At 44.9% G+C, this 23,878-nt stretch overlaps 1 protein-coding gene across 3 annotated transcripts in view; it reads right to left on the bottom strand.

Moving 5' to 3' along the window:
• KCTD1 (potassium channel tetramerization domain containing 1) overlaps nt 1-23,878 on the bottom strand; it is a 174,116-nt gene that overhangs the window by 82,574 nt on the left and 67,664 nt on the right. The window contains exon 1 of one of the 3 annotated variants that reach the window (XM_081078325.1): nt 9,259-16,198. The exons of 1 other annotated variant lie outside the window; for it this stretch is intronic. Coding sequence is in view for 1 of the 2 variants with exons in the window: in XM_081078323.1 (XP_080934449.1) it covers nt 7,103-8,914 (1,812 nt within the window). In the remaining variant the exon portion in view is untranslated. Of the gene's footprint in view, nt 1-7,102; nt 9,172-9,258; nt 16,199-23,878 lie in introns of those variants that run through there. One more of the 3 variants, XM_081078323.1, reaches the window with a different exon arrangement.

The following is a 23,878-nucleotide window of genomic DNA, read 5'->3' as shown; positions in this document are numbered from 1 at the left end:
TAGCTTGGTCCCTGGCATGCTTCGGTGAACAGTGGCCAAGTGGATAACGGCGCTATAAGTAATAGTTCCCTTTTTCTCATGTTAAGAGAGGAAGGATGGGGATTAAATGATGGGACACCTGAGTAAACTGGGTTAACCTGGACGGGGGACATGGAGGTAAACTAGAAACTGATGATTACCATCTGCCAAACTAGTCCTGACATTCTAATTTGGTAACCGAATTACTCACAAAGGAAGTGACATTTATCTCTGTCATCCTTCAGCATTCCTTTCCAAATTCCTCTCCTTTTTCCCAGCAGCCTACCACCTAATACTCTCTTAAATCTGTCAGCCCGTTCAGGTAAGCACATTTTTACCTCCTTCCTCATAGACAGGTTCAAAATGCCCCTCCTCCAGTGTTCACTGCCAGGTGATCAGGGGAAAGCAATTATTAAAGGTATGAAAGAGCTGAGATACTCCCAAGGAATGGATTGCATTATAAAGATGATTTCTGAACGTCTATCTTTGGGTGGAAACGGAGCTGAAGGGGTGAGAGGCAGAGAATGGTCTGGTGATGTGGGAATAACTGAGCACATCCCATCCTCTCCTTCAAGGTCTCCCCAAGTTCCCTCAGTTTTCCAGAGTTATAAAATGGACTCAACATGGGAGAACGGAATCCTCAGACTGCTCCTTCAGCACACTTCGGGACTTCCTTGTACCCCATATATTAAAGACAACCCAACTTACTGCCTGGCGACCCAGCAGCAGCTGAACTGTTTGAATCACTAAACAGGAGTCACAAATCTTAGAATGTAGAGGGTTTTCAGAAAAAGGAAGTTCCCACTGGGGTTCCCACAGCAAACTGCTGTGATGAAAACTCCAATTAAAGCTCAGACATTCTGGACTTACAATACTGTAAGATATCTCCTACTTCCATTATTTTTGAAAAATCTGTTACCCAAGACTTGGGCAAAGTTTAGGATGTGCTATGAATAAAAATTTATCAGTCACTAATGAAAGTTTGCTGTCATATATAAATGTACCTTTTTTAGGGAGAAGGAAAAGGCTCTGTCGGGTTGTTAAAATACAACCTGAAAGGAGGAAGTCTGACTGTAAAAGAAGTGTTGAACAGAAGGATGTGGAGAATTACTGAAAACCTAAAACATGTCCAATTAGGTTAGGCCTCCTACAGTACTAGGGATATACTACTGTGGTCTGCTGTTTAATTTACAGCCATGAGCGTGAAACAATACAACCTCATATGCAGATTTAATCTCAGCCCAGAGCCCTGCTGTAGTGAAGTATCTCAAATGGCTGAAACACTCATTCATTTCTAGACCATACAGAATAGAAGCTCATTCTGTTATAACTCGACACAATTCAGAGCCCACCGTCTCTCAAAGGTGAATAGGAGGCAAAGAGAAACTTCTATAAATCTGAAAAACCAGAGCCTAAAACTTTACAGAGCTTAAAACTTTCAAAGTGCATCTGTTTCCACTGTGATGTTCAGGCATCAAGCAGAGAAGCACTTCAGCTTGACGTCCACAAACTTGCCCATCCTCTGCAAACCCCTACTGAGGGCTAGCAGGGAATCCTGTTCCTCTTGGCAGCACTTTCAAGGTACAAAGAGACTCAAGTAACAGCGGTTGAATTGAATTAAACATCTTTAGAACACCACTAGTGTTAAATTAAAAACTGCAAAAAAAAAAAAAAAGTGCTTATCGGCACAATGCTTCAAATCCTGAAGTTGTATTTTCTTTCATTTTAGTTTATCAAGGTCAATCAATATCCATTCTTGGACCAATTAATCCCCACTTCCCTATCCCCTACCTAAATTCCCTCAATGAAGTCTTTACAAAGGTATCCCGACTGATGGGTATGATGCAGTGCAAGATCAATCACGAGAAGTAAAATAGGCCCTAGAAATAAAAGTTTGCGCATATGACAGACCCACAGATTACTAGTTTATATGTTTAGTTTATATGTTTAGTTCTAAAATTTTCAACATAGGTAACCACAGAGCAACTCCTGTATCAATTTTCCTTTTGAAATGGCAGTTAAGATATGGAAAGGTAACTTGAAACTGAACTTTTTTTTTTGGTTTATAAAATATAACTTTATTTCCTTATTCTGCTACTACTAGGGCAAAACTGAGCTTTTTATTAAATAACTGGAGTTTTGACTGGGCAATGCCAAGGTGAGGACCTGCCTAACTGGTCTCACGTACAACTAGTGGTCCTATTAGATGAAGGGGCTCTTACTAGAAATCCATTTTTGCAATGACAAGAAGATAGCCTTTTAGGTGACATTTGTTAGGGAAGCCAGATTTTAAAATCAGGGTGACAAAAAGATTTAAGTTTTAGATGAATGGGTTCCACTTTCTCTGTGGCAGCAAATACTTCTCTTTCCTGGATCAGATTTTTGTTTTTTTTTATAATTTATATGTTAAAGGTGTATAAGACAAGGTAATACTTAGACGTTCATCATTTATATCCCTCACACTGTGAACCCCCCCTCCCTCTTGGATCAGATTTAGTAGATAATGAGCTGACATACATGTGGGTTTATATCAATTTAAAATAATACACCTGAGTACTGATTCCCATATAACATCCAAGAGTAAAAAGTATAGATTTCTTTCCCAAATGTGACTGTTGCAAAACACTGAGTGCATATCTTTTAACTTTCTTTATTTTGATCTAGTTTTAATACTTAATGAGGCCAAAATCTTGCCAGTGAGACTACTTGCCAAGTGGAAAACAGATTAATTTATAGAGATTCCTAGTACAAGAGCCAAATTAGTAGGTGCTCAGTAATTGTTTCCTGAATGAATGAAAAAAGTTACATAGTTAATGTTAATGACATTTAGTTTCTCCACCAATCTGAACTTTCCATAAAGGAGAGCAAACATCCCTGCAGCAGAAAAAGGAACTTAGCCACACGATAACATTAAAAATCAGGAAAACATCCATTTTGAACAGAGCAGTTAATCCTAATAACTTCAGAAAACCATTGCAAAAAAAAAATGTTTTCTCACAATGGCTGTAGCTGTTAAACAAACTACTCCTTTCACATTTATAGTTTGTATCCATCTTTAAGTAGAAAAGAGTATCCATTCTCCTAGTCTCCAAATGCAAAATAAGACTGGCGATTATTTCAATAATACATAAAATGCATGTTTTTTTTTCTATTATTAGGTTGGTGCAAAAGTAATTGCGGTTTAAAAGGTTAAAATTGCAAAAACCGCAATTACTTTTGTACCAACCTAATGGAGAGCTGCAGTATTCCTTCTCCCTTCCCACACTGCAGCACCCGAATGTGAATGAAAGCTGGTTACTTAGTGCTATCAGCATCTGGCTTCCCCTGAAAGCAAGGTCATGAACGACTCTGTGTGCCCCACAGGGAAGCTGCTCCAATTTTCAGCTTGGAAACTTAAGGACCAACTCTGACTCTCCAGTGAAGACAATGAAACAGAAACAATGGATGTGCACCACTGACTCCAGAATCTTTCCACTAACAGATTTCCTACTTACAGAGTGTATCTGGAAATAATCTGGGTTAGGGTCAAGGAAGTGAATTTACTTGCAGCTTTGTCACTAGCTTCCTAAGGCTTCTAAGTGTATTTTAGGGAGCTAATTTTCACTTTTTCTTTTTTAAGGAGGGTGCAGCTCACAGTGGCCCATGCAGGGATCAAATCGGCAACCTTGGTGTTACTAGCACCATGCCCTAACCAACTGAGCTACCCGGCCACCCCAATTTTCACATTTTTTGTTTGGTACTGGAAAGAGGCACAATCCAGAAAAACTTAAAGTAACAAACTATGATATTTAGAACCTAAATTCCAATAAAATATAGCATTCTCCTTTTGGGTAAATGATAAAGACCAAAGTTACAAATCTCTATCACCTAGCTAAGCTGAAGTACTATTCTCTGAGGCAGAAAAAATGCTGCATTTTCATGCAAAGAGGCTAGCTATGAAGATGTAGGCTAGGCCTACTACTCCTCTTAAAATGCTCTCCTGTTGCCTCAATAACTGGATCATCTTAGATCACAACAGCAACATGAGGAAAAAGGGAACTAAAACCACCCTTTACTTTGAAAGCCATTCAAGAGAATTAAAAAGTGAATCAATTAAAGCATCCATCACCACCCCCAAAAACAAATGCCACGTACATCACGAGTAAAAGCACAAATTCCATATCTGTTAATCCTTGAGTGTATTCATTTTTTAAATCAGTCCCATAAATGACACACTTATTAACACCCTCAAGAAGTAAAGACTCAATGCATTTAAAGTAACAGGCTCCTCATTTTTTGAGAAACTTGCAATATTAGAAGAGAGGCAAACCATCAGGGTGTGACTAATTTAAGAAGTCTAGAATAATATGGTCAATAGTGGAATTCAGTGTCACACCACTTTGATGAGGTCCAGTCAGAATTAAGGGTAGACAGTCTATGTTTATAATTAAGTAATAATGACTGAAACTTGACATATACATGGCATTTCCTGGGGATTAATGGCCAGCTACAGGAATTGACAACCCAGGGCAATGCCTTGGGACAGTAACCCCAGCCATTAATCCCCAGGAAATGCCCTGGACCTCAGTTGTTACAGTGACTTTAGTAAATATAGGAACAAAAAGTTTAATATCAGCTTTCTACTTAAACATTTGTTTCATACTTAGAATGCTCACACTTCATAGAGTTCTACAGGAGTTACCAAAGAGTTCCTGTAACCTTCTGAATGCTGATTAAAAAATAAATAAATAAATACATAAATTATCGGGCCAGCCTGGTGGCTCAGGTGGTTGGAGCGCCGGGCTCCTAATGCCAACGTTGCCGGTTCAATTCCCACATGGGGCAGTGAGCTGTGCCCTCTACAGCTAAGATTGTGAACAACAGCTCTCCCTGGAGCTAAGCTGCTGTGGGCTGCCAGGGATTGCCAGGAACGGCCAGTGGCCAACGTGGGCTGTGTGCTGCCGTGGGTGGCCGTCAGCCATTGTGAGCGGCTGGCAGCAGGCAAGAGCTACTGTGAGTGGCCAACCAAAGGATCGGTGAACGACTGCCTCAGCTGGGGGAGCACAAGGCTCATAATACCAGCATGGGCCAGGGAGCTGTGTCCTACACAACTAGACTTGAGAAACAACAGTTTGAACCAGAGTGTGGGGGGAGGGGAGGCAGAAGAAGAGGGGAAAAAGAATTTACTCTAACATTAAGTGAAAAGCTTGCTATTAAATAGGTGCAAAGAGAACAACTTTTTGTAGTATTTTTTACAGGGGACTTAGCTAAGATAATCTTTGAGAGCTACAATAATAATGTAACCAACATATGGACATTCAAATCTATATTTAACTTGGGAGTTAACTGACAACTCAAAAAAATAATAAAAGAATCAGCATTCAGGTTTATAGGACTGACTTATCTCACTCAGTTAAAATAAGACTGAGACAAAGTGATGGCATTACTTAGAATAAAACAAAACCAACAAAACAACCCCACAATCATTTGCGGATTTTAAGGCATGATTCTATATAACACTAGTGTCAAGAAACCAGCAGACAGAAAGATGCCAGTTGACAAACTGTTATTCTAAGTAGATATATACTTTAATAAAATTTCTTAGGCTTTTAATTCTTAATCAGATGCTATTCTGAACCGACATTTTAAGGGTTTTTACTTTAGCAGAAGAATGTGAATATTTTTGCTTTCAAAAGAAAAAACAAACCCAAATTCTCCAAAGAAGAGAAAAAATTTTCCTCTTCACCCTTTCAACTCCCTAAAGCAATCTCCTGGTCTGTCAGAAATGTACTACACACACTAGAAGTACAGAAAGGAAGACACAAAGCCTACAGGTCTTGTGTATTTTAGAGAACTTTGGTGTTTATATTACCATTCACAGCCCCTTTCTCAGTTGGCCTTGAAGCTTGCTGATTAGCTGGTAAACGTCTGAAAGGGTCAGTTTGTCCAGAACTGGAATTTCCACTTTGGAAAAAGCACAGAGGTACCTGACATCTGTTCCTTGAAGGGCCTGCACTACACCTCCAGACTTACAGCTGAAATTCCTACTTTTGCTTGATGGCAGGGAGGTCACAATTGTAAAACCTCCAGTGGCTACTCCTGCCTGCAGAACAGAGCATAGTCCCCTAAGACCTCTGGTTTGTGGCTCCTAGAGTATCCAAAAGATGAAGCATCCACTTAAGCCCTGAGTCTAGACCTAGAATTTGACACTGCTTAGAATAAACTAATTTTAATGTTGAAACAGTTCCCTCATCTATGATGAGGACACTGAAGCCCAGAGAGGTGAACTGTTTTGCCCAAGGTGCCTCAGCTTGAGCTACTATTCTTATTTGTTCTTGCCACACTCCGGTGCTGTTTGTCTTAATTACCTAGATTCCTAAGTCTTATCTGCCCCCTAGATAGTGAGCTCTGTAGGGCTAAGAGAAGACAGCAATGTTCAGTGCCCACAGTGCTGGACACTACAGAGCATGCTCTAATTTGGAGCCTGGCTGGTAGGACAGATACCCTTTCCATCTAATGTTAGCAACTGACTTAGTTTATGGAAGCTTCCCCCCAAAATCACTTTACATTCAACTACACGTTACTGGCACTCAACTGCCAGTCTCTACACTCCCCACCCCCTTAACAGGAAGTGGAATTGGCATGTTTTCTATTTAATAACTTATAACTGCTTTTCTAACTTCATAAATTATGGTGAATATGTAACAGAGTATTTTAATGGTTACTTTATTCAAATATATTTTAAGTAACTGCTTCCTTTATATGTGCCCTATTCCTGCACTCTTTGCTTTATAAAACTCATGCATTCAATGGGGAGACGCTGCCAGGGCCAAGCTAACCCTTCTCGTTCTGCGAACTTGGAAGATTCTAGCGTTACTGCGCAGCCGTGATTGTTAGGGCGCTTGCCCTCTCACATCTTTTAAGGTGAGGAGTAAACTTTTCTGAAAAGCACCCAAGAGAGTTAAGTTGCTAAGGGTGAAAGCGAATCCGATTCAGTCTATTTGCTACTTTTTCAAACTTCCCCCAACCCAGACCTCCATTAGCACAAGTTAGTCCCGAAGTGGTACCACAGAAACATTTCATGCATAGAGTTTAGTTTGGTTACCTGGGTGGGGGAAACAATGGCAGGTGAAACTACTGTGGGAGAATTGGTGCTTCTGTGCCCATTGGCTTCTGGAAGAAGAGGCAGGGGGTCGTGTTTCACGGAAACCACCACCACCGCATCCACAGGTTCCGAGGGGCGGATACAAAGTCTTTTGGGGGAAGAGGGACCGCAGATTTCCCCCGACCCGAACACCGACTCGTACAGGGCGCGCTTGGGCGCAGCCTCGGATTTAACGTCGGGCCCGATCTGGCTGTCTTTGGGGAGGATATAGGTGTTCCCCAGCGAGGGCGGCTGGGCGCGGTGGTGGTGGGAGGGATGTGTAGGGGGGTGGTGGGAGTGGTGGCGAGCCGCCCCATTCAGAGCCTCGGCATAGCAGCCCTGCGGGGGGGGCGCGCCCAGTTTGGTGCCGATGCCCGCGATGCTGTTGAGCGTGGCGATGGAGACGGCGCCGATGCAGTGGTTGGTGTAGGTCTTGGAGAGCTTGGCCGCCTTGGAGAGCATCTGCATCCTGGTGCCCAGCAAGTTCTTGCCGATGGCTTTGTTCTCGTACCAGGTCACATCGCCCTCGCTGCAGTGGTCCCGGGGCCGCTGGAAGAACGCCTTGCAGAGGGGGTTGCGCTTCGAGAGGTACTTCACGAAGCTGGCGTAGGGGCAGAACTCGGTGCCGGTCTCGTACATGCGGGGCAAGTTCTCCTCGTCGCTGCTTTCGGCGCGCTTCTTGCTCCACGACGACGAGCGCGACTTGTGGTAGGGCCCGAGGGACTTAAAGTAGACGAACTTGCGGCCGTCCTCATCCATGGCCAGCCCAAAAGAGTCTTCCTCCAGCTCGCGCTGGTTCTCGCGGCCGCGCGTGCAGAAGTACATGCACGTCTCGAACCAGACCTTGTTGAGCAGCCCGAAGGGCGTGTTGGTGCTGAAGACGCTGGAGGTGTAGAGCTTGCGCAGGTCCGCGCGCGTGATGGCTTGCTTCTGCACCACGGGCCCGGCGCCCTGCTCCTCGAGCTTGCGGATGACTGCGGCCAGCGTCAGGTTGGCGCTGCGCAGCTCCGGGTCCTTGGTGAGGTCGAGCGTGCGGCAGTACGGGGGCTCGTTGAGGTAGCGGTTGAGGGAGCTGCGGATGCTGATGAGTGAGGACTTGCTGTAGAGCTGGCCGCTTTTGGAGCGGGCCTCGGCGTAGAAGGAGCGCAGCACGCGACACAGCGCCCCCTTGTCCATGGTCTCGAAGTCCGGGCTCTGCGCCTTCTCGCTCAGGTACTCCCGGAAGATGCGCACGGCGTAGCGGGTGGCCAGCCGGGTGTTCTCGCTCAGCCGGGCCCGCTCGGGGCGCTGCAGCACGTCGGGGTCCAGCTCGCCGCCGTCCCCGGGCGGCCCACCGCGGGCCCGGGGCGCCAGCAGTCGCGGCGGCGCCTCGGGCTCCAGCGCCGCGCTCTGGTCCATATTGATCATATGGACCGGCTCGGGCTCCAGCTCCTCCCCGGCCGAGTCCTCGGGCTCCAGGGGCTCATCCCAGTCCAGCCCCATCTCTTCTTCCTCCTCCTCCTCGTCCTCCTCCAGCCCCCCACCTCCGTCCTCCTCCTCCTCGTCCCCCGTTATCTGCACCTCTTGGATCTCGTCGTCCTCCTCTTCCTCCTCCTCCTCCTCCTCCTCCTCCTCTCCCGCGCTGCAGTAGTGCGGGCGGCCGTGGCGGCGGCCGCGGCCCCCAGCTCGGCGCTCGCCCTCGCCCCGCTCCCCATTGTTCTCGGCGGCGGCGGCGGCGCTGGCGCTGCCGCCCGCGCTGGTGTTACAGTCCCCGCTGCCAGGCATTCTCGCCATATTGCCGTCTCTCTGCCAGTCCTCGGGCAGGGCGCATGCGCTATATTGGACCGCAGCGCTGAGAGCTTTTGTGTTTAATGACCTTCAGCTACCGGGAGGCAAAGCCGGGCTCTTAAAGGAGCCGCGCTCCAATTGTCAGTTCGGAGCGCTGCTCCAGAGGGGCAGCGACGCGCAGGGGATGGAGGGGAGGCGGGAAGAAGTTAGGCAGGGAGAGGGTAAGGACGGAGGCTGGCTGGACCCTCTTCCTCCCCCATCCCTCTCCCCACTCCTAAGAAAACTTGGAAGGGAAAAAAGGGGGGGCGGGAGGGAGAGCTGTCGGTGGGGGTGAAACACTCCCAACTTACCCTCTGGCTGAGTGGCGCGCGGGCCCGGGCGGGAGAGAGGGTGGGCCGGCGGGAGGGCGGGGCGGTCTCGCTTCTCTAAGTAATGCCCGAGGAGCAGTGCCCCTTCCACCGCCCCTTCATTGCCCCCCGGAGCCGGGGGTTCAGGGAGGCGGCTGCGCCTGGCGGGCCTCGGGTGTTGCTTTGAGAAGCCCGTGTCTGTGGCCGCCCGGAGCGGAGTGGAGCAGGCAGGTTAATGAGCAGGGTGGAGGAGGCTCTGCGAGGCCCCGCACCCTCTCTGCGCCCGCGGCCAGGGCGCAGCGGGCGAGGCTTGGGAGCGGGATTGGGCTGGCGGCGGCGGCGGCTCCCCCACCTACTTGCTGGCGGCGAGGCGCGGGGGCCTGGGGCCAGCCGCACAGCTCCCAGCTCCCTTTCCGACTCTTGCAAAGGAGCGAAACACGCCCCACCTCAGCCTCTTCCCTTTCGACTTATCCAACAGCCACTTTTAAGCTGTCATTAAAGACCTGGGGCGCTCCCCGTAGGTTTGGGGCAAGTCCGCGCGGGTCCAGCCAGCCTGGGGAAGGAGCGAGAAAGAAAGACTTGGGAGGGGCAGGTAGGAGGGGAGACGCGGGGAGAGGCTCTCGGGACCCCAGGGACCCCTCCCCACCCGCCCAGGTCATCGCCCGCCCTGCCTCGGAGCAAATTCACACAACTCCCTCTAGCGAGGCGCTCCACCTGGTAGGAGCTAGAGCAATGCCGGTCCCTAAGGCCCGCGAGGCGGGCGGGCGGAAAAAGTGAACTTGGGTCTCGGCCGCCCCCGCTGCCGTCACAATTCCGGCAATTCGGATCACCAGCGCTCTCTCGTTCCAAGTTTGCCAACCGCCATTCGTTCGCCCTCCGGGCTGCGCTGCCTCCGGCGCGCGGGGGCGGGCACCTCCGAAACTGGAAAAGCAGCCAAAGAGCTCGCCGGGTCCCGCTTTCCCATAGGAGACACTGTCCCACTTCCAGCCAAACGCCCGCCTCCGGCGCGCCCAGGCTCTGTGCGCGTCCTCGCGTCGCCGCCTCCTGCTCCGCGGGCCCAGGGGCAGCGTCCCCAGAGACGCCAGAGATCTCGGCTGTTTACTCGGCGGCACAGCCCGGCCACCTCCGGAGCTCGCACTGCATCCTAACTTTCTCCTCTTTCGGGCAGCCTGGCGCGCGGGCCAGCTCCGAGCCTCAGAGACTAGGGGGAACCGATGGAGTCAGGTCCCCACGTTGCGACCCCGGGCCGGGCGGCCCTTCTGTGAGGCAGCCTTGCCAGCACGAGTGCGTCCTCAGATTTGTCTCCCAGTCCGAATTCTCTGCAGTTCGTCTGTGGGAGTCTTGTCAATTGTCCATTTCCCTCTCCCCGGCCCTCTGTCTTGCTTTCCAGCAGTTTATAATTTTACGCATCAATAGAAACCCATCCGTCAATTTGTAATTAAAAAAAAAAAAAAAGGGAGGAAGGAGGACAGGTCTCGGGGCCGCGTGGGCGTCTAAGTGGGAGTTGATGGTGTCTTCTCTAGAGATCAGTCCTCGCCCTCCGCATGCCTCCAGGCCTTGGACGCCGAGGAGCGTTGGGGAAACAACGCCAGGTGAGAACAAGTTACAGCAGGTCCCTGCCTCGCGGGCCCCCTCCTGCTCCTCGGGGAAACACACACACACACACACACACGCACACACACACTCCCTGCTGCTCTGCGCAGAAAACCATCACGCGAGGCGAGGAATCCGGAGGTCACACTCCTCGGGAATCGTCCCCAAGGTGCAGCCGGCTTTGTTCAAACTGCACTGCCCACCGCACCCCTCAAAATATATAGAAAGGCGTGTTTTGTTTTGTTTTTCCCCCCCGGAGCCCAGGGCAGTAGGCAGCTAAGTTACACACGCGGACCCGCGCACTCGAGCTGGCACACACCAGTCGCACACGGTTACTTCTGGAGGGCTGGCCCTTTGTCCCGGGATGCGCCCAGGTTTTCTGGCCGCCGGAACGCTAGGGCGAGAATTTCAGCGAGAGAACTCAGGTGGGCGCCAGTCAAGTTACCTACCAGGGGCTGCTCCCCCGCGGCCCTCACCGCGAGCGCAGTGAACCAAGGGACTGTGCTCCCAGCTCCGCCTGGGGAATCAGGCCCACGCTCCAGCCCAGGAGTTTGAAGCCGCTCCCCGGGTCTCCCCACTTCCGCGGGCAGTGGGAGTCCCTCCGTCCCCCAGCTCCCCTCCCTGCCCCGAGAGCTGCTTTGAATTGCTCGCAGTTTGCCGGAGGCGGTGTGCTGGGTTAGACGCTCCGGGAAACAAAGCAACCAAAAACAGCTCCCAGTTGACGTCAACTTATTTCCAGAAAAGAAAATAGTTTTGTGCTCCCAGGACAAAATAACCCCCAGGGCAGGTCTCCACTGGAAAAAGTCAGGGGGGCGGGGGTGGGGAATAGCAGAACAAGAAAACCCCAAGCATAGTAACTTTTTAACGGACTTGGAAAAACAACAGTTTCAGATGCTGCCTGAACAGTTTGCAAACCACAGGCGAGACCCCCGCTTACGTTAGATACGAAAAAAGCACCCTGGAAAGTGTGCCTTGGCCTGATTATAGGGCGACTGTGAATCTGTTTCGTGGCACCACCTCCTGCAACGTTACCGAAATTCTTTGCTCCATAATGATACTTCATCAAATATTGGGAAAGACCTCTTCAGATTAATACCTACAGTATTTACCAGGAAGAACACCCAGAAAAAAAAAAAAAGCAGTTATAAACCTCCCCTGTTCCCTGACCAAAAAAAAAAAAAAAATGTTGCTAAATTTTTAAAACACAATACAAAATTATAGTTGAGTTCATAAAGGTTTAATAAGTGATCCCTTAAAAACATCATGTGGTTCCATAAACTCAATTCCAAACTGAAAGAAATCAAAAACTTTCTTTTTATTTTATTGGAGAGGCCACATTGGTTGACTTCTGCCTATCGACCCCATCCAGGATTCCTTCACTTTGATTCTGCCCTATCATGAAGTCCATTCAGCCCACCACTTAACTGACAACTGCCAGTCTCTCCTTTATAAGGAAGCTTTCTTTACTTCTTGTGCAGAATGCAAAGCTTCTTTGTATAAAAAACAATTCCAGTACCTTATGGAACATTTATTGAATTTTTTTAACTCTTAGAAGTCTTTAAGCTATGCTAAGATGGTTACAATTTCAATAGGATGCTGCACATTTTTGTCTCTTTTGTCATCATTATAAAGTAGCCACTATATATGTGTGTTTCTTCATTTCTTAGATTACTTAAAAGTAGTGACATGGCTATTTTGGAAAGAAAAACTGCAAATGTTTCGTCCTCAGTTTATAACCCACCTACTCCCATTTTCAGGTTCACAATTTATTAAAGGTTATGCTCTCAAGAAACATTCAGCTCTTTCTCCTTTTGGCTTCCAATCTTCTGAGCATTATCTGTTATGTAATTGATACAGTTGCTTTTCATCTGCCTGTACTAAACCAATATACCTTTGTGGTTTAGGCTGCTACCTGGGACCTGGTGAGCAATCCAGTTGTTTACCTTGAACAAATGAATGAACAGGATCTGTGTTTAGTGAAATCCTATATTTAGCAAGAAACTTTTTTTTGTGTGAAAAATCTAAAATATCATGAATCTGAATTTCTATCTTAAAAATCAGGACGCTACCCAAATTCTTGGACAAATATATGGTGATGGAAGGAGAACGGACTCTAGGTGGTGAACACACGATGTGATGTATAGATGGTGTATTACAGAATTGTACACCTGAAACCTATATAACTTTACTAACCATTGTCATCCCAATAAACTTAAAAAAACCTTTTTTTTTAAATAGAAAAAACTCAGAAAAAAATCAGAACAAGGCAACATTATTGTTTGCAAGTGAACATGAATGTAATGACTGCTTTGGTTTATATTTCCGTACTGTGAATTCCCTTTCTAGTAGAACACATTGTAGGAAATTATTGCAGAAATAGAGTGAGTGACCAGGGAACGGAGGTATCTATGTACTAAGAGAAGTGGGTAGGGGAGGATTTAAACTGAGAGATTCAAGGAATTATGTGGCTTTTGGGGGGCCTCTGCCCCCCAGAAAAAGCATTTAGTTCATCACTTTAAGTCCCTTTTTAGTTTATAACTTGTTTTTAGTTCATTACCTTTAAGTCAGGCTCTCTTGATCACTAAAAGATTCATAAAGTATTTTGGAGGTAAAATATGAATTCCAATTGAAGCTATTATGACATATCTTTATTTCAGAGTTTCAGTACTAAATTGTTGAATTCAGTTGAAGACCATCTTGAGTAGTTTTTCTGAACTCAGATGGCAACAAAACCTATGTAATCTAATTCTACAAAGTGGAAGTAAACAAAACTCCACAAGAGCAGAAACTGTGTCTTATTTATTACTGCACCTCTGATTCATTTCCAGTACAGTTCCTTAGCATATTTTAGCATAGAGCTGGCACATAGTAGACACTCAATAAACCTACAGATGTTTATGTGTGGAGAGAGAGCCTTGGACATGGAAAGGTATGTCCACAAAAGGTATGTTGCAGACTGGTTAAAAGTCATCTTTGAAACCAGACTGCCTGTGTTTGACTCCTTCTTTGGTCTTACCAGCCACCCTCTTTTATATCTCACTTCTCTCATTATTTTATTATCTGGATGATAATAAAAACCCCTGCATCATAGGATTGTTGTGAGAATTAAATGGATTAATATGAGTAAAGGATGGAACATTAGTGTCTGGAACATTAGTAAGCATCCAATTGTTAGCCTTTCCTTGTTAATGCTCTAATATTTTCCAGGCTTGATTATAAACAAGCAACCCAAGGTCAGAAGGCTCACAAAGTTTAAGGCATTTGCTCAAAGTCTCCCAGACTTAGGTAAGGCAGGAAAGTTTGGGTCCATATCCCACGCTTGAGCCACTTACCCAACCACATTCAGCTTCTAGGAACCAAAGAATGAAAAAAAAAACAACAACAACAGAAAAAACAACAAGGGAACTATTTGCCATCTTTAAAGTAGTTCTGTATGTCATTTGATTTGGGAATCTTGGAAAGCCAGAATAGTACTAACATAAGGCCTTAGACTTGTGAGCACAGCAGAAGTGGCCTAAGAAAGAGTGTCACCTTTGTCACTTGGCACCTAAAAACACTGGTACTGTTTTCCTGGACTATTGGAAGTAGGGAACCATTTGTGTCTTAAAAGAATGACAATAAAGAGTTTAGAGGCAAAAGGAATACCCACAAACCCAACCAGACTAGAGGTGTTTTCTACTAAAATCCTGGGCTGTTCTGCCTAAATCTCCTGGGGGAAAGGAGGGTATTACCTATTTTTATCTTTGATGCTTTGTTAAAAAACAGGTCAGCTTGAACTTAACACTGTGATTGACAAGAGTAGAATTTTTAGTTTCTTATTGCTACCTGATAACTATAATTCTTTACCTTTTTACCTAATAATCACCTACCCCCACTCTCCTAGGTGTTTTGAAAACAAGTAATGTGTGAGGGGAGTGTAGTTTTCCTAAGTCAATTGTGTTTTTGTGTAGCTTAAAAGTGTGCTATCTCTGTTATAATATTCTGATAATGAAACTTTACTTGGTTAGTAAAGAAGTCAAATGTGAAGGCTGTCAAAGTTAAATGTAAAATTAATAATGATAATGGTTTCTTTATCTCCTAGTCATGCATTTTTAAAGGGCATGTGGTATTAAAGCGGATGTTAGTCCTATTATTAAAGATCATTTATTTCAATGCCATTGCAATACTAATTAAGGTGGGAAAGGAGATAAAGATATGTGCTAATGTCATGTAACAAATACATATATTTTAAATAATGGAGGAGACTTTTACAATTGTCTCAGAACAAAATGTTCCTGAAACTACCCGCTACATTTTTTTAAAGCCTATTAAGTTAGTAAAAGCAAATAAAACAACAAAAATGTAAAGAAAAAAAACCCAACACTTTATATTCAAATAATGGTATGAAAATGTTATTCTCATATTTTTTTTATTGTCAGTATCAAGTAAGATAGCCTTTTAAGGAAGCAATAGGCAACCTCTCAAAAACCATAAAAATATTCACATTCTATTACCCAGAAATTTGTTTCTGGAAATTCATCTTCTTAAGGAATATCTTGTTTGTATTTTGGTAAAATTTGGTTTATTGCATCTAGATAACTTGAACAAATGAGTTTTACAGTACACATCACAAAGTGTGCTCTAGAACTACATTTCACAATGTCTTGGAGACCTACCTTTGTTTACAAAAGTTTAGATTGTAAGTATTTGTTGGATGAAGGAAGGAGGAAGTTCAATTAGGGAGAGCCATGTTGTATAGCAATGTCAAGTGCTCTTTGATGAATAGCGATAAATGATGGTGAAGATAAAAGGACAAAATAAGATCCATTTTAAATCTCCTATTTCGATATCTTCATGACTTTGAGAAAGTTTAAGGACCAGATTTTGAAGCTCTAGATATCAGAAATTAGTATCTAGGTATGTTGTGGCAATTCACAGGATGTACTGACGAGTGGGTATGTACCTGCCCCGTGGCTATGTTTCTAAATGAACTAAAACAGAAAAGAAAAAAAATCCCCTTTTAAATACCCAGAAGCACTAACCCACATTTTGAACTAATTGACTTACTTTTTCTTAGGAAAGCTTAATTTAACTGGTAGGGGCACATGGGTTTATCTGAATATTTAAAGAAGCCCTGGGATGGGTTTGTTCTATTTCTTTAATTTGATGCCGGAGATCCAGGCTTTGTACCTGATGGAAGAGGGCAGCCTTGGAGGGGGGCAGAGAGCAGGCCACATTGTGACCTAATCCCTCTATTTTGGGATCTAAATGAGCAGAGCCAGGGCACGGTTGATACCAATAGCACTCATAATTTTTCATGTTTACTCTTCCTGCAGTCTGTGCTTTGATTAGGGTACCCCGAGGGTCACATGTTGTCATTACTCCAAATAAAAACAGACTCCCTTGATAGTAATTGCATCTGTTTGTTTTCCTATCTTTTCTCTCTTTATGTCTTAGCCCCTAAAATATAAAAAGAAAAACAAGAAAAGCTGTGGTTTATCATTCTTTTCTGATTATAAAAGAAGTCAGTCTTCATTGCAGAAGGTTTGGAAATTACAGAAATCTGGTGCATATATATATATATATATATATATATATATATATATGCACCATATTTCTTACTTGTTAACATTTAGTGAGTGCTTGCTGCGGGTCTGGTCTTTTATGTTAACACTCTTAAGTCATTCTCATGAGTATGTGTGAGGATTGTTCCTCTTTTCCAGATTAGTAGAAACCCTGAGAGATTAAATAACTTGCCCAACATCACACAGCTACTGAGGGTGGGACTCTAGAGCACACACATTTTCTTAACCAGACAAGTCCTTCAGTTCTATTTCCACTGCCCAGGGGAGAACAAAAACAAAAACAAAAATAATCCTCTTTACATCCAAGTGTATTTCTATGAATTCCATCTCACATGGTTTACTGTGTAAGTACTACATGTTTCAAAATCCATAATTCAAAATATGTCATCAGTGGATTTTTGGCGAACTCTGCGAAGCACATGCAAAGAGGCAGGAAGAGCCGAAGATTCTCTCCAGGAACACGCCTGGCCTGACTCCAGAGAGGGGTGAAATTTCAGTAGGTCCCTGTGGTCAATAGTTTGCCTTCTGCCTTTCTTGTAGTTCCCTTATTTCCATCTGCTACAGAAAACACACATTAATCTCTTCTTCACCTCTAGGAAGTTGAGTTGGACTGTCAGAGTTTGAGGACTGAACCTCCATTCAGGTCCTTTTTGCTGTCCATCTGGTAAAGCATAGAGAATACAGCTTTAAATGGATGATCAGTGAAATGCCAGGCAAGTGTTTGCTCGGGCTAATGTTCCCAGTTCTGTGGTATTTTGGTCATTGAAAGGCTTTTTGTGCCTCAGCTCCATGTTTTAGTGGCTCACATGCTTTCTAAATTCACTATTAATTTAGCTTTCCTGGAATTATTGGCTTTTTAGATTAAAGCCTGAGGCGGTTTGTGTACTTGAGAGGGCATCAGAACCAACCAGAATCACCTAGGGAACTTCTTTTAAAATGCAGATTCTTAGGGGCCAGCTCCAGAGATTCTGATTTAGTAGGTCTAAGGTACAGCCCAAGAATGTACATTTTTTAAACACACAGCTCAAACAGTTTAATACTAATCCAACAACACACCCCGAGAAACGCTGCCTCAAAAGCTAATATAATTTAGCAAGCAATAAAATAGTTTCCTCTCTAGCAGTGATTGATTACTAAATCATTTGGGGGCCATGAATTATTTGAAAATTGAAGGCAAGTTATGAAACCTCTTCCTTAGAAGATGCACAAGCACAATTTTGTCTACAATTTTGAGGGGCATCAGGGTCAATTTGCATTCTTAAAATGCTTTTACGTGGTCTCCAACACCATTTTAATACTCTTCCTCCTCTGGTCAAAAAGTCACCACAGCTCCTTTCTTTAGTTTCAAGTGCAAATTCCCTGGGATCTTGGCCCCCGTCTAATTTCCCAATGTTCTTCATTGCATCTTCCTTACAGGAATCCATCCCTGTGTGGGAGTGGGCTCCAGAGGGAACAGTGCTGGAAAGGGCAGAAACATGGCTGGGAGTCCCCAGGACACTGATCGTCAAACTTGAGTGTGTATCAGAATCCCCTGGAGGGCTTTGTCAAAACGCAGTGCTGGGCCCACCAGGATGTCTGAAGCAGCAGGTCCATAGTGGGACCTGCGAATGTGCAATGGCTCAGGGTATGCTGATGCTGCTAGTTCCCGGAACTCCACTTTGAAAACCACTGGCCTAGGAGAAAGATAAACATATCCAAAGGGAAGAATCAACCCAGGAAAGGAGGAAAGATGAGGATAGAGGTTGAGGGCGTGGAGTCCAGTGAGCCTCATTGAGTCAATTCAGTAGGACCAGGGGAAGGAATCTTTCATATGACTATGGCTGAGCCGGTGATGGAGGAGTTGTGAGGAGGCTTGAATCAGCCCTAACAACTAGCTTCCTTTCTGACTAGAAAATGTCTCCTCTCTTCCCCCCCTAAATTGTGTTGATTCTTTAATGCCTAGCTCCAAATCCTGTTTCTTCATGAAGTGTCCTCCCACCGTTGCAGCGTGAAACCAACTATCACTGCTTTTGACCCTGACGGCCAGGCCCTACTCTCAGTGTCACAGGATGGGGCACTGACCTTTGTCCTTTGGTGGTAAGTGGCAAGTTCTCAGGTTGCATTTGACTTTTCTTCTTCTACTCTTCACCCCTGGTTTCCTTCTCTTTGCCAGGCTTCACACTGCACAGTGACTCTCAACCTTGACCACACCTTAGAATCACTAGGGGGAGCTTTTATAAAGTACCAAAGCCACTGAATAAGAGAGAAATGTTAGCACTCGCCACACTCTCCCCAAGAAACAGAGCAAATAAGGCAAAATTCTAAAAAGTGTTTAACTTAGGTCACATGGTATTCTCTCTACTTTTGCGTTTTGAACGTTTTTCCAATGAAAACGTATCGATGCCAGATCCCCATCCCACCCTCTCTGACTTCTTAAAACAAAAGAGCCTGCAGTCAGGTCTGAGGCCCCTGAGAGCCACTTGTACACTCTCTGGTTTTCTGTCTCCCAGTTACTTCTTTTTACCCTTCTACAGGCCTCTCCTTACCATTGAGTGCATGTTAGAATCACCTGGAAAACTTGCAAAAAATACTGATGCCTAGATCCTTTCTCTAGAGAATCTGATCCAATTGATCTGGGAAGTGGCCTAGGCATGGGGATTTTCCTAAGCTCTCTGGGTGATTCAAATGTGCAGCTAAGATTGAGAGCCACTGTTCTAGACTGGAAGACCCATTCACACATGTCTGTGAATATTCAGGGGTCCTTAATATAAAGTCTTGGGGTTCCTGGGTGGTATTCAAGTGGTCTGTAAAGCTGCAAAAATTGTGTGCAAAATGTTCTATATATGTACATCTGTATATTTTCCTGGAACAAGGATTCATAGCTTTGAACAGAATCTAAAGGGGCCTATGACTCAGAATAGTTTAAGAAACATTTGTACAGATATGAAGAAATAAGCACATGTATCCTCTATTGCTAGAAGTATAAATTGATACAGTCCTTTTAGAGGACAATTTGGCAATAGCTATCAGCACACAAAATGCACATCCCTTTCAACCCAGCAATTCATTTCTAGGAATCTAGGCTGCACACAAAGAACAATGTATGAGGATGTTCTTGAAGCATTATTTGTAATAAAGCATCATCGGATCCAATCTAATTCTAGAGGTGGATGGTGAATAAATAATGTCTCATCTATTCAAGAGAATAGTAGCTGTAGATACAAAGTATAATGCAGGCTTGTGAATACTGAGTGGAATGAGCTCCAAGGCCTTTTTTTTTTTTTTTTTTAAGATTTTGTTGGAGAAGGGGAACAGGACTTTACTGGGGACATTCCAGGACATTTTCCCAAGTCAACTTATTGTCCTTTCGGTCTTAGTTATGGAGGGCGCAGCTCAGCTCCAGGTCCAGTTGCCATTTTCTAGTTGCAGGGGGCACAGCCCACCATCCCTTGCGGGAGTCAACCAGCAACCTTGTGGTTGAGAGGATGCACTCCAACCAACTGAGCCATCTGGGAGCTCAGCGGCAGCTCAGCTCAAGGTGCCGTGTTCAATTTTAGTTGCAAGGGGCGCTGCCCACCATCCCTTGCAGGAGTCGAGGAATCGAACTGACAACCTTGTGGTTGAGAGCCCACTGGCCCATGTGGGAATCCAACAGGCAGCCTTCGGAGTTAGGAGCATGGAGCTCTAACCGCCTGAGCCACCAGGCAGGCCCAAAGGCCTTTTATTAAATGAGTAAAGAATATAAATGTAAAGTAGAGTTCATTTGTTGAAAAAAACTGAACTAAAATGATATATGCATATTTTACAAATGTACCCAATAAGCCTAAAAAACCACAAGAATGATCTTCCTACCACTCCCAGCCTCCATTCTAGATATTTCAGTTATACTGCCAGACCTTCTAAGGAATGCTGCCTTAGAAAGGCAGTGGACGCTCACAGCCACTGAGGAAGGGACAGATGTCAAGTTCCATCACATGACCACCAGCCCTAACTGATTGCATCTGGGATAGGTTCCTGGACAACCAATCTGTAGGCTAATCAGAAGCTTGGATTTAAACTCCTGAGCCAGTCTATCTAGGAATTATGACTGAAGTTAAGTCAGCCAGTCGTAGTGAGAAGTCTGATCTCCCCATAATCTTGACTCTCGTCTAAATTCCCAACATTTGAGGGTGACCAGTTAGCTCAGTTGGTTAGAATGTGGCTCTAATAACACCAAGTTGCCGGTTTGATCCCCGCATGGGCCACTGTAAGCTGTGCCCTCCTTAAAACAACGACAAAAAATAAATTCCCAACATTCTTCATCGTGTCTTCAGAGCCACTGAGGCAGCCCAGTTGTGCTCCTGACTCCTGCTCCTGCTGAGAGCCTTGGTGGTGGGGGTGGTGGGCACAGGTAGGCACTACTCTACATCAAGACTCACATTCCAATCTGGCCTCCAGGAAGCCTGATGCTCCAAGAATCCTGACCTTGGTTTTCAGTGAGGTTCCACTTCCATTATAGTCCCTGTGCAGCCACCCATGACTTAAATTTCTCTTGCTTACAACCAAGAAATCCTAAATATGCCTTCAATGTTTGACCAGGTCCATCTCCCAAATTTCAGACTCAGTGAAAGTTACTGCAATTCACCCTTTATCCAAGATACAAAACTGGACATCTCTTCCTTCTCTTTCATACTCCTTCATACCTGCTACTTCTACTGAAGCACCAATTCTAACTAAAGACTTGCTTTAAATCCCTCTAGCATATCTTCGTCCAAGTATGAATTGTCTTTCCCTTCGTAATAGTTTAGACTGCCATAACAAAATACCACAGACTGGGTGGATTAAACAACAAAAATTTATTTTTTCACAGTTCTGGGGGCCGGGAAGTCCAAGATCAAGGTTCTGTCGGAGTTGTTTTCTGGTGAGACCTCTCCTCCTGGCTTGTAGATAGCTGCCTTCTCTCTGTATCCTCACATGGCTTCTTCTCTATTTGTGTGTGGAAAGAGATAGAGATATCTGGTGTCTCCTTATAAGAACAGCAGTCCTGTTGGATCAGGGCCCACCCTTAAGACGTCATTGAACCTAATTATCTCCTTAAAAGCCCAGTCTCCAAATATAGCTACACTGGGAGTTAGGTCTTCAACACATGAATTTGGGGAGGGGGAACACAATTCAGTTCATAACATCCTCCAAACCTGCTCCTCCCTTTGTTCTCGTTTCTGCAGTACAGACAAGCTAGGAACCCAACAGTCACCTTCACTGGTCCCTCATGTTCAAGTCAAATTAGTCTCATTCAGCTCCTGCTCTGCAGCACCAATGGCCTCATCCTGATTCAGGCCACCTCCACTGTTCTGTGACTCAGGGAACAGAGTGGAAGCTGAGCATGAGGCATCCCTCCCACAGAAGAGGGAGCAGCTCCACATGCATCCAGGCTCTGATTAGTTTCTTGTCCTTGGATAGCCATGGGATGCCTACCCATCCTTGAACTCTTGTGTCCCCTCCTTGGAAACCAACAAGCCCAGATTCAAATGCGCTCCCTGCCTACTCTTTTAGTGGAGCTCATCATCCCCCAACATCCACCCCAACCTCTAGCTACCAGAAGTAGCCATTTTTCCTTGAAAGCACTCCTCTTTTAGCCTGTATGCCTTGGCTCATATTCCCTTAGCCCGATAACCCCTTACTCAATGGCTGAACTCCGAGATCTTTTTGGAATGTTACTTCCTCTCGGAAGACTTTTCTGATTTCAGCAGGTTTGGAGTTCCCTTTATAACGAGACGGTATTATGTAATGGTTAAGTGCTTGGGCTCTGGTACTAAACAACTTGTATTTGAATTCTGGCTCTGCCACTTCTGTGTTGTGTTATCTTGGCAAAATTCTTCACCTCTCTCCGTCCATGTCTTTGTTTGTAGAATGGGGGATTGTTGTGACGATTGAGTTAATGGAACAGTGCCTGTCACACTATAAGTGCTTAATAAATGCTAGCCAAGATCATGATTCTGTGTAGTACCCATAGCCCTGCCCACTGAATTGTAAGCCTTCCAGTCTCCACTCAAGCCCTCTGAGGAACTTTCTCTGACTTCCTACAACCAGTCTCCCCATGCTTCCTGGCATTCTAGACAGACCCATGTTTTAGCAGTTGCATGTATTGCTATTGCTATTCTCTGCTTAACTAGACTCTTTGGCCTTCATGAAAAGAGAGGAGCTTAATTTCTCTTCTTTTGTATTCCCTTTGCCTAGCATGGTTACATAGAAGGTACTCAATAGATGTCTGTAACGTGTGTTGCAATTGTGAATTTATTTGCTGGCATCACCCATTAGTATGTGAGTTCCTTGAATCCATCTTATTCTTTGTATAAGAATTCTTTGTATATTCTTTGTGAGGTGATAAGTTAGACTGAACACAGACTTGGAGCCAGACAGCCTCATTGAAATCATGGCTGTGTCACTTCCTCGCTGTGTAACCTTGAAGAAGTCGCTCTTTCAGTCTCATTCCAATGAACTTGACCCATGCCCCCAGCCTGGGCTCTAGCTCTCTGCACTGTGCCTGACATCTGGACCATCAATGCCCATTCGCATCCTGGGCCTTTGTCCATGCAGTTCCCTTTTGCTTAGGAAGCCTTTTTCTATTACACACTTGTCACATTCCTACTTATCTGTTATGACTCAGCTCACATGTCTTAGAGGCTTTCACGAATCACCCCTGTTCTTTGTCCTATGCTAATACTTCTATATTATTTTATTATAATAATATTTCCACAGAGAGGTGTCAGTGTGCCTGTATGGGTTTTTTTTTTTTAGAACAGCTTTACAGGGTCATAGAATATACAAGGTCAGACAATTGAGATCTCGAACTCATCCTAGAAAAAGTGCTACACACCTCATTGCTGAACATCACTACGGTTGTTTTTGAAGTACTCCCCTTGGGAAGCTATGCACTGATGCCAGTGCCTAGTCCACCCTCCAAAGCAATTTTGGAACTCTTTTTCTGGAATAGCCATCAGAGCTGTCGTTGTATTACCCTTGATGTTTTGAATGTCATCAAAATGTCTTCCTTTCAATATTTCCTTTATCTTCGGGTAAAGAAAGAAGTCATTGGGGGCCAGGTGAGTAGGGAGGGTGTTCCAATACAGTTATTTGTTTACTGGCTGAAAACTCCCTCACAAACAGTGCCGTGTGAGCTGGTGCATTGTCGTGATGCAAGAGCCATGAATTGTTGGCAAAAAGTTCAGGTCGTCTAACTTTTTCACACGGCCTTTTCAGCACTTCCAAATAGTAAATTTGGTTAACTGTTTGTCCAGTTGGTACAAATTCATAATGAATAATCCTTCTGATATCAAAAAAGGTTAGCAACATTGTTGCAACAAGTTTGTAAACGTAATTGTCAGACCTCGTACAGTATCTATTCAAAACAAGGCAAAAAGAAACATCTCAAAACATCAAAAGGAAAGAGATACTTGTGATTATATCCTAGAATGATATGATAATGTCATTCAAGTCTTCTCAAGAGT

The sequence above is a fragment of the Rhinolophus hipposideros genome (assembly GCF_964194185.1).
Source record: "Rhinolophus hipposideros genome assembly, chromosome: 17".
In the NCBI taxonomy this organism is placed as follows: domain Eukaryota; kingdom Metazoa; phylum Chordata; class Mammalia; order Chiroptera; family Rhinolophidae; genus Rhinolophus; species Rhinolophus hipposideros.
The sequence above is the reverse complement of the archived record's forward strand: the minus strand, read 5'-3'. Positions and strand labels throughout refer to the sequence as shown.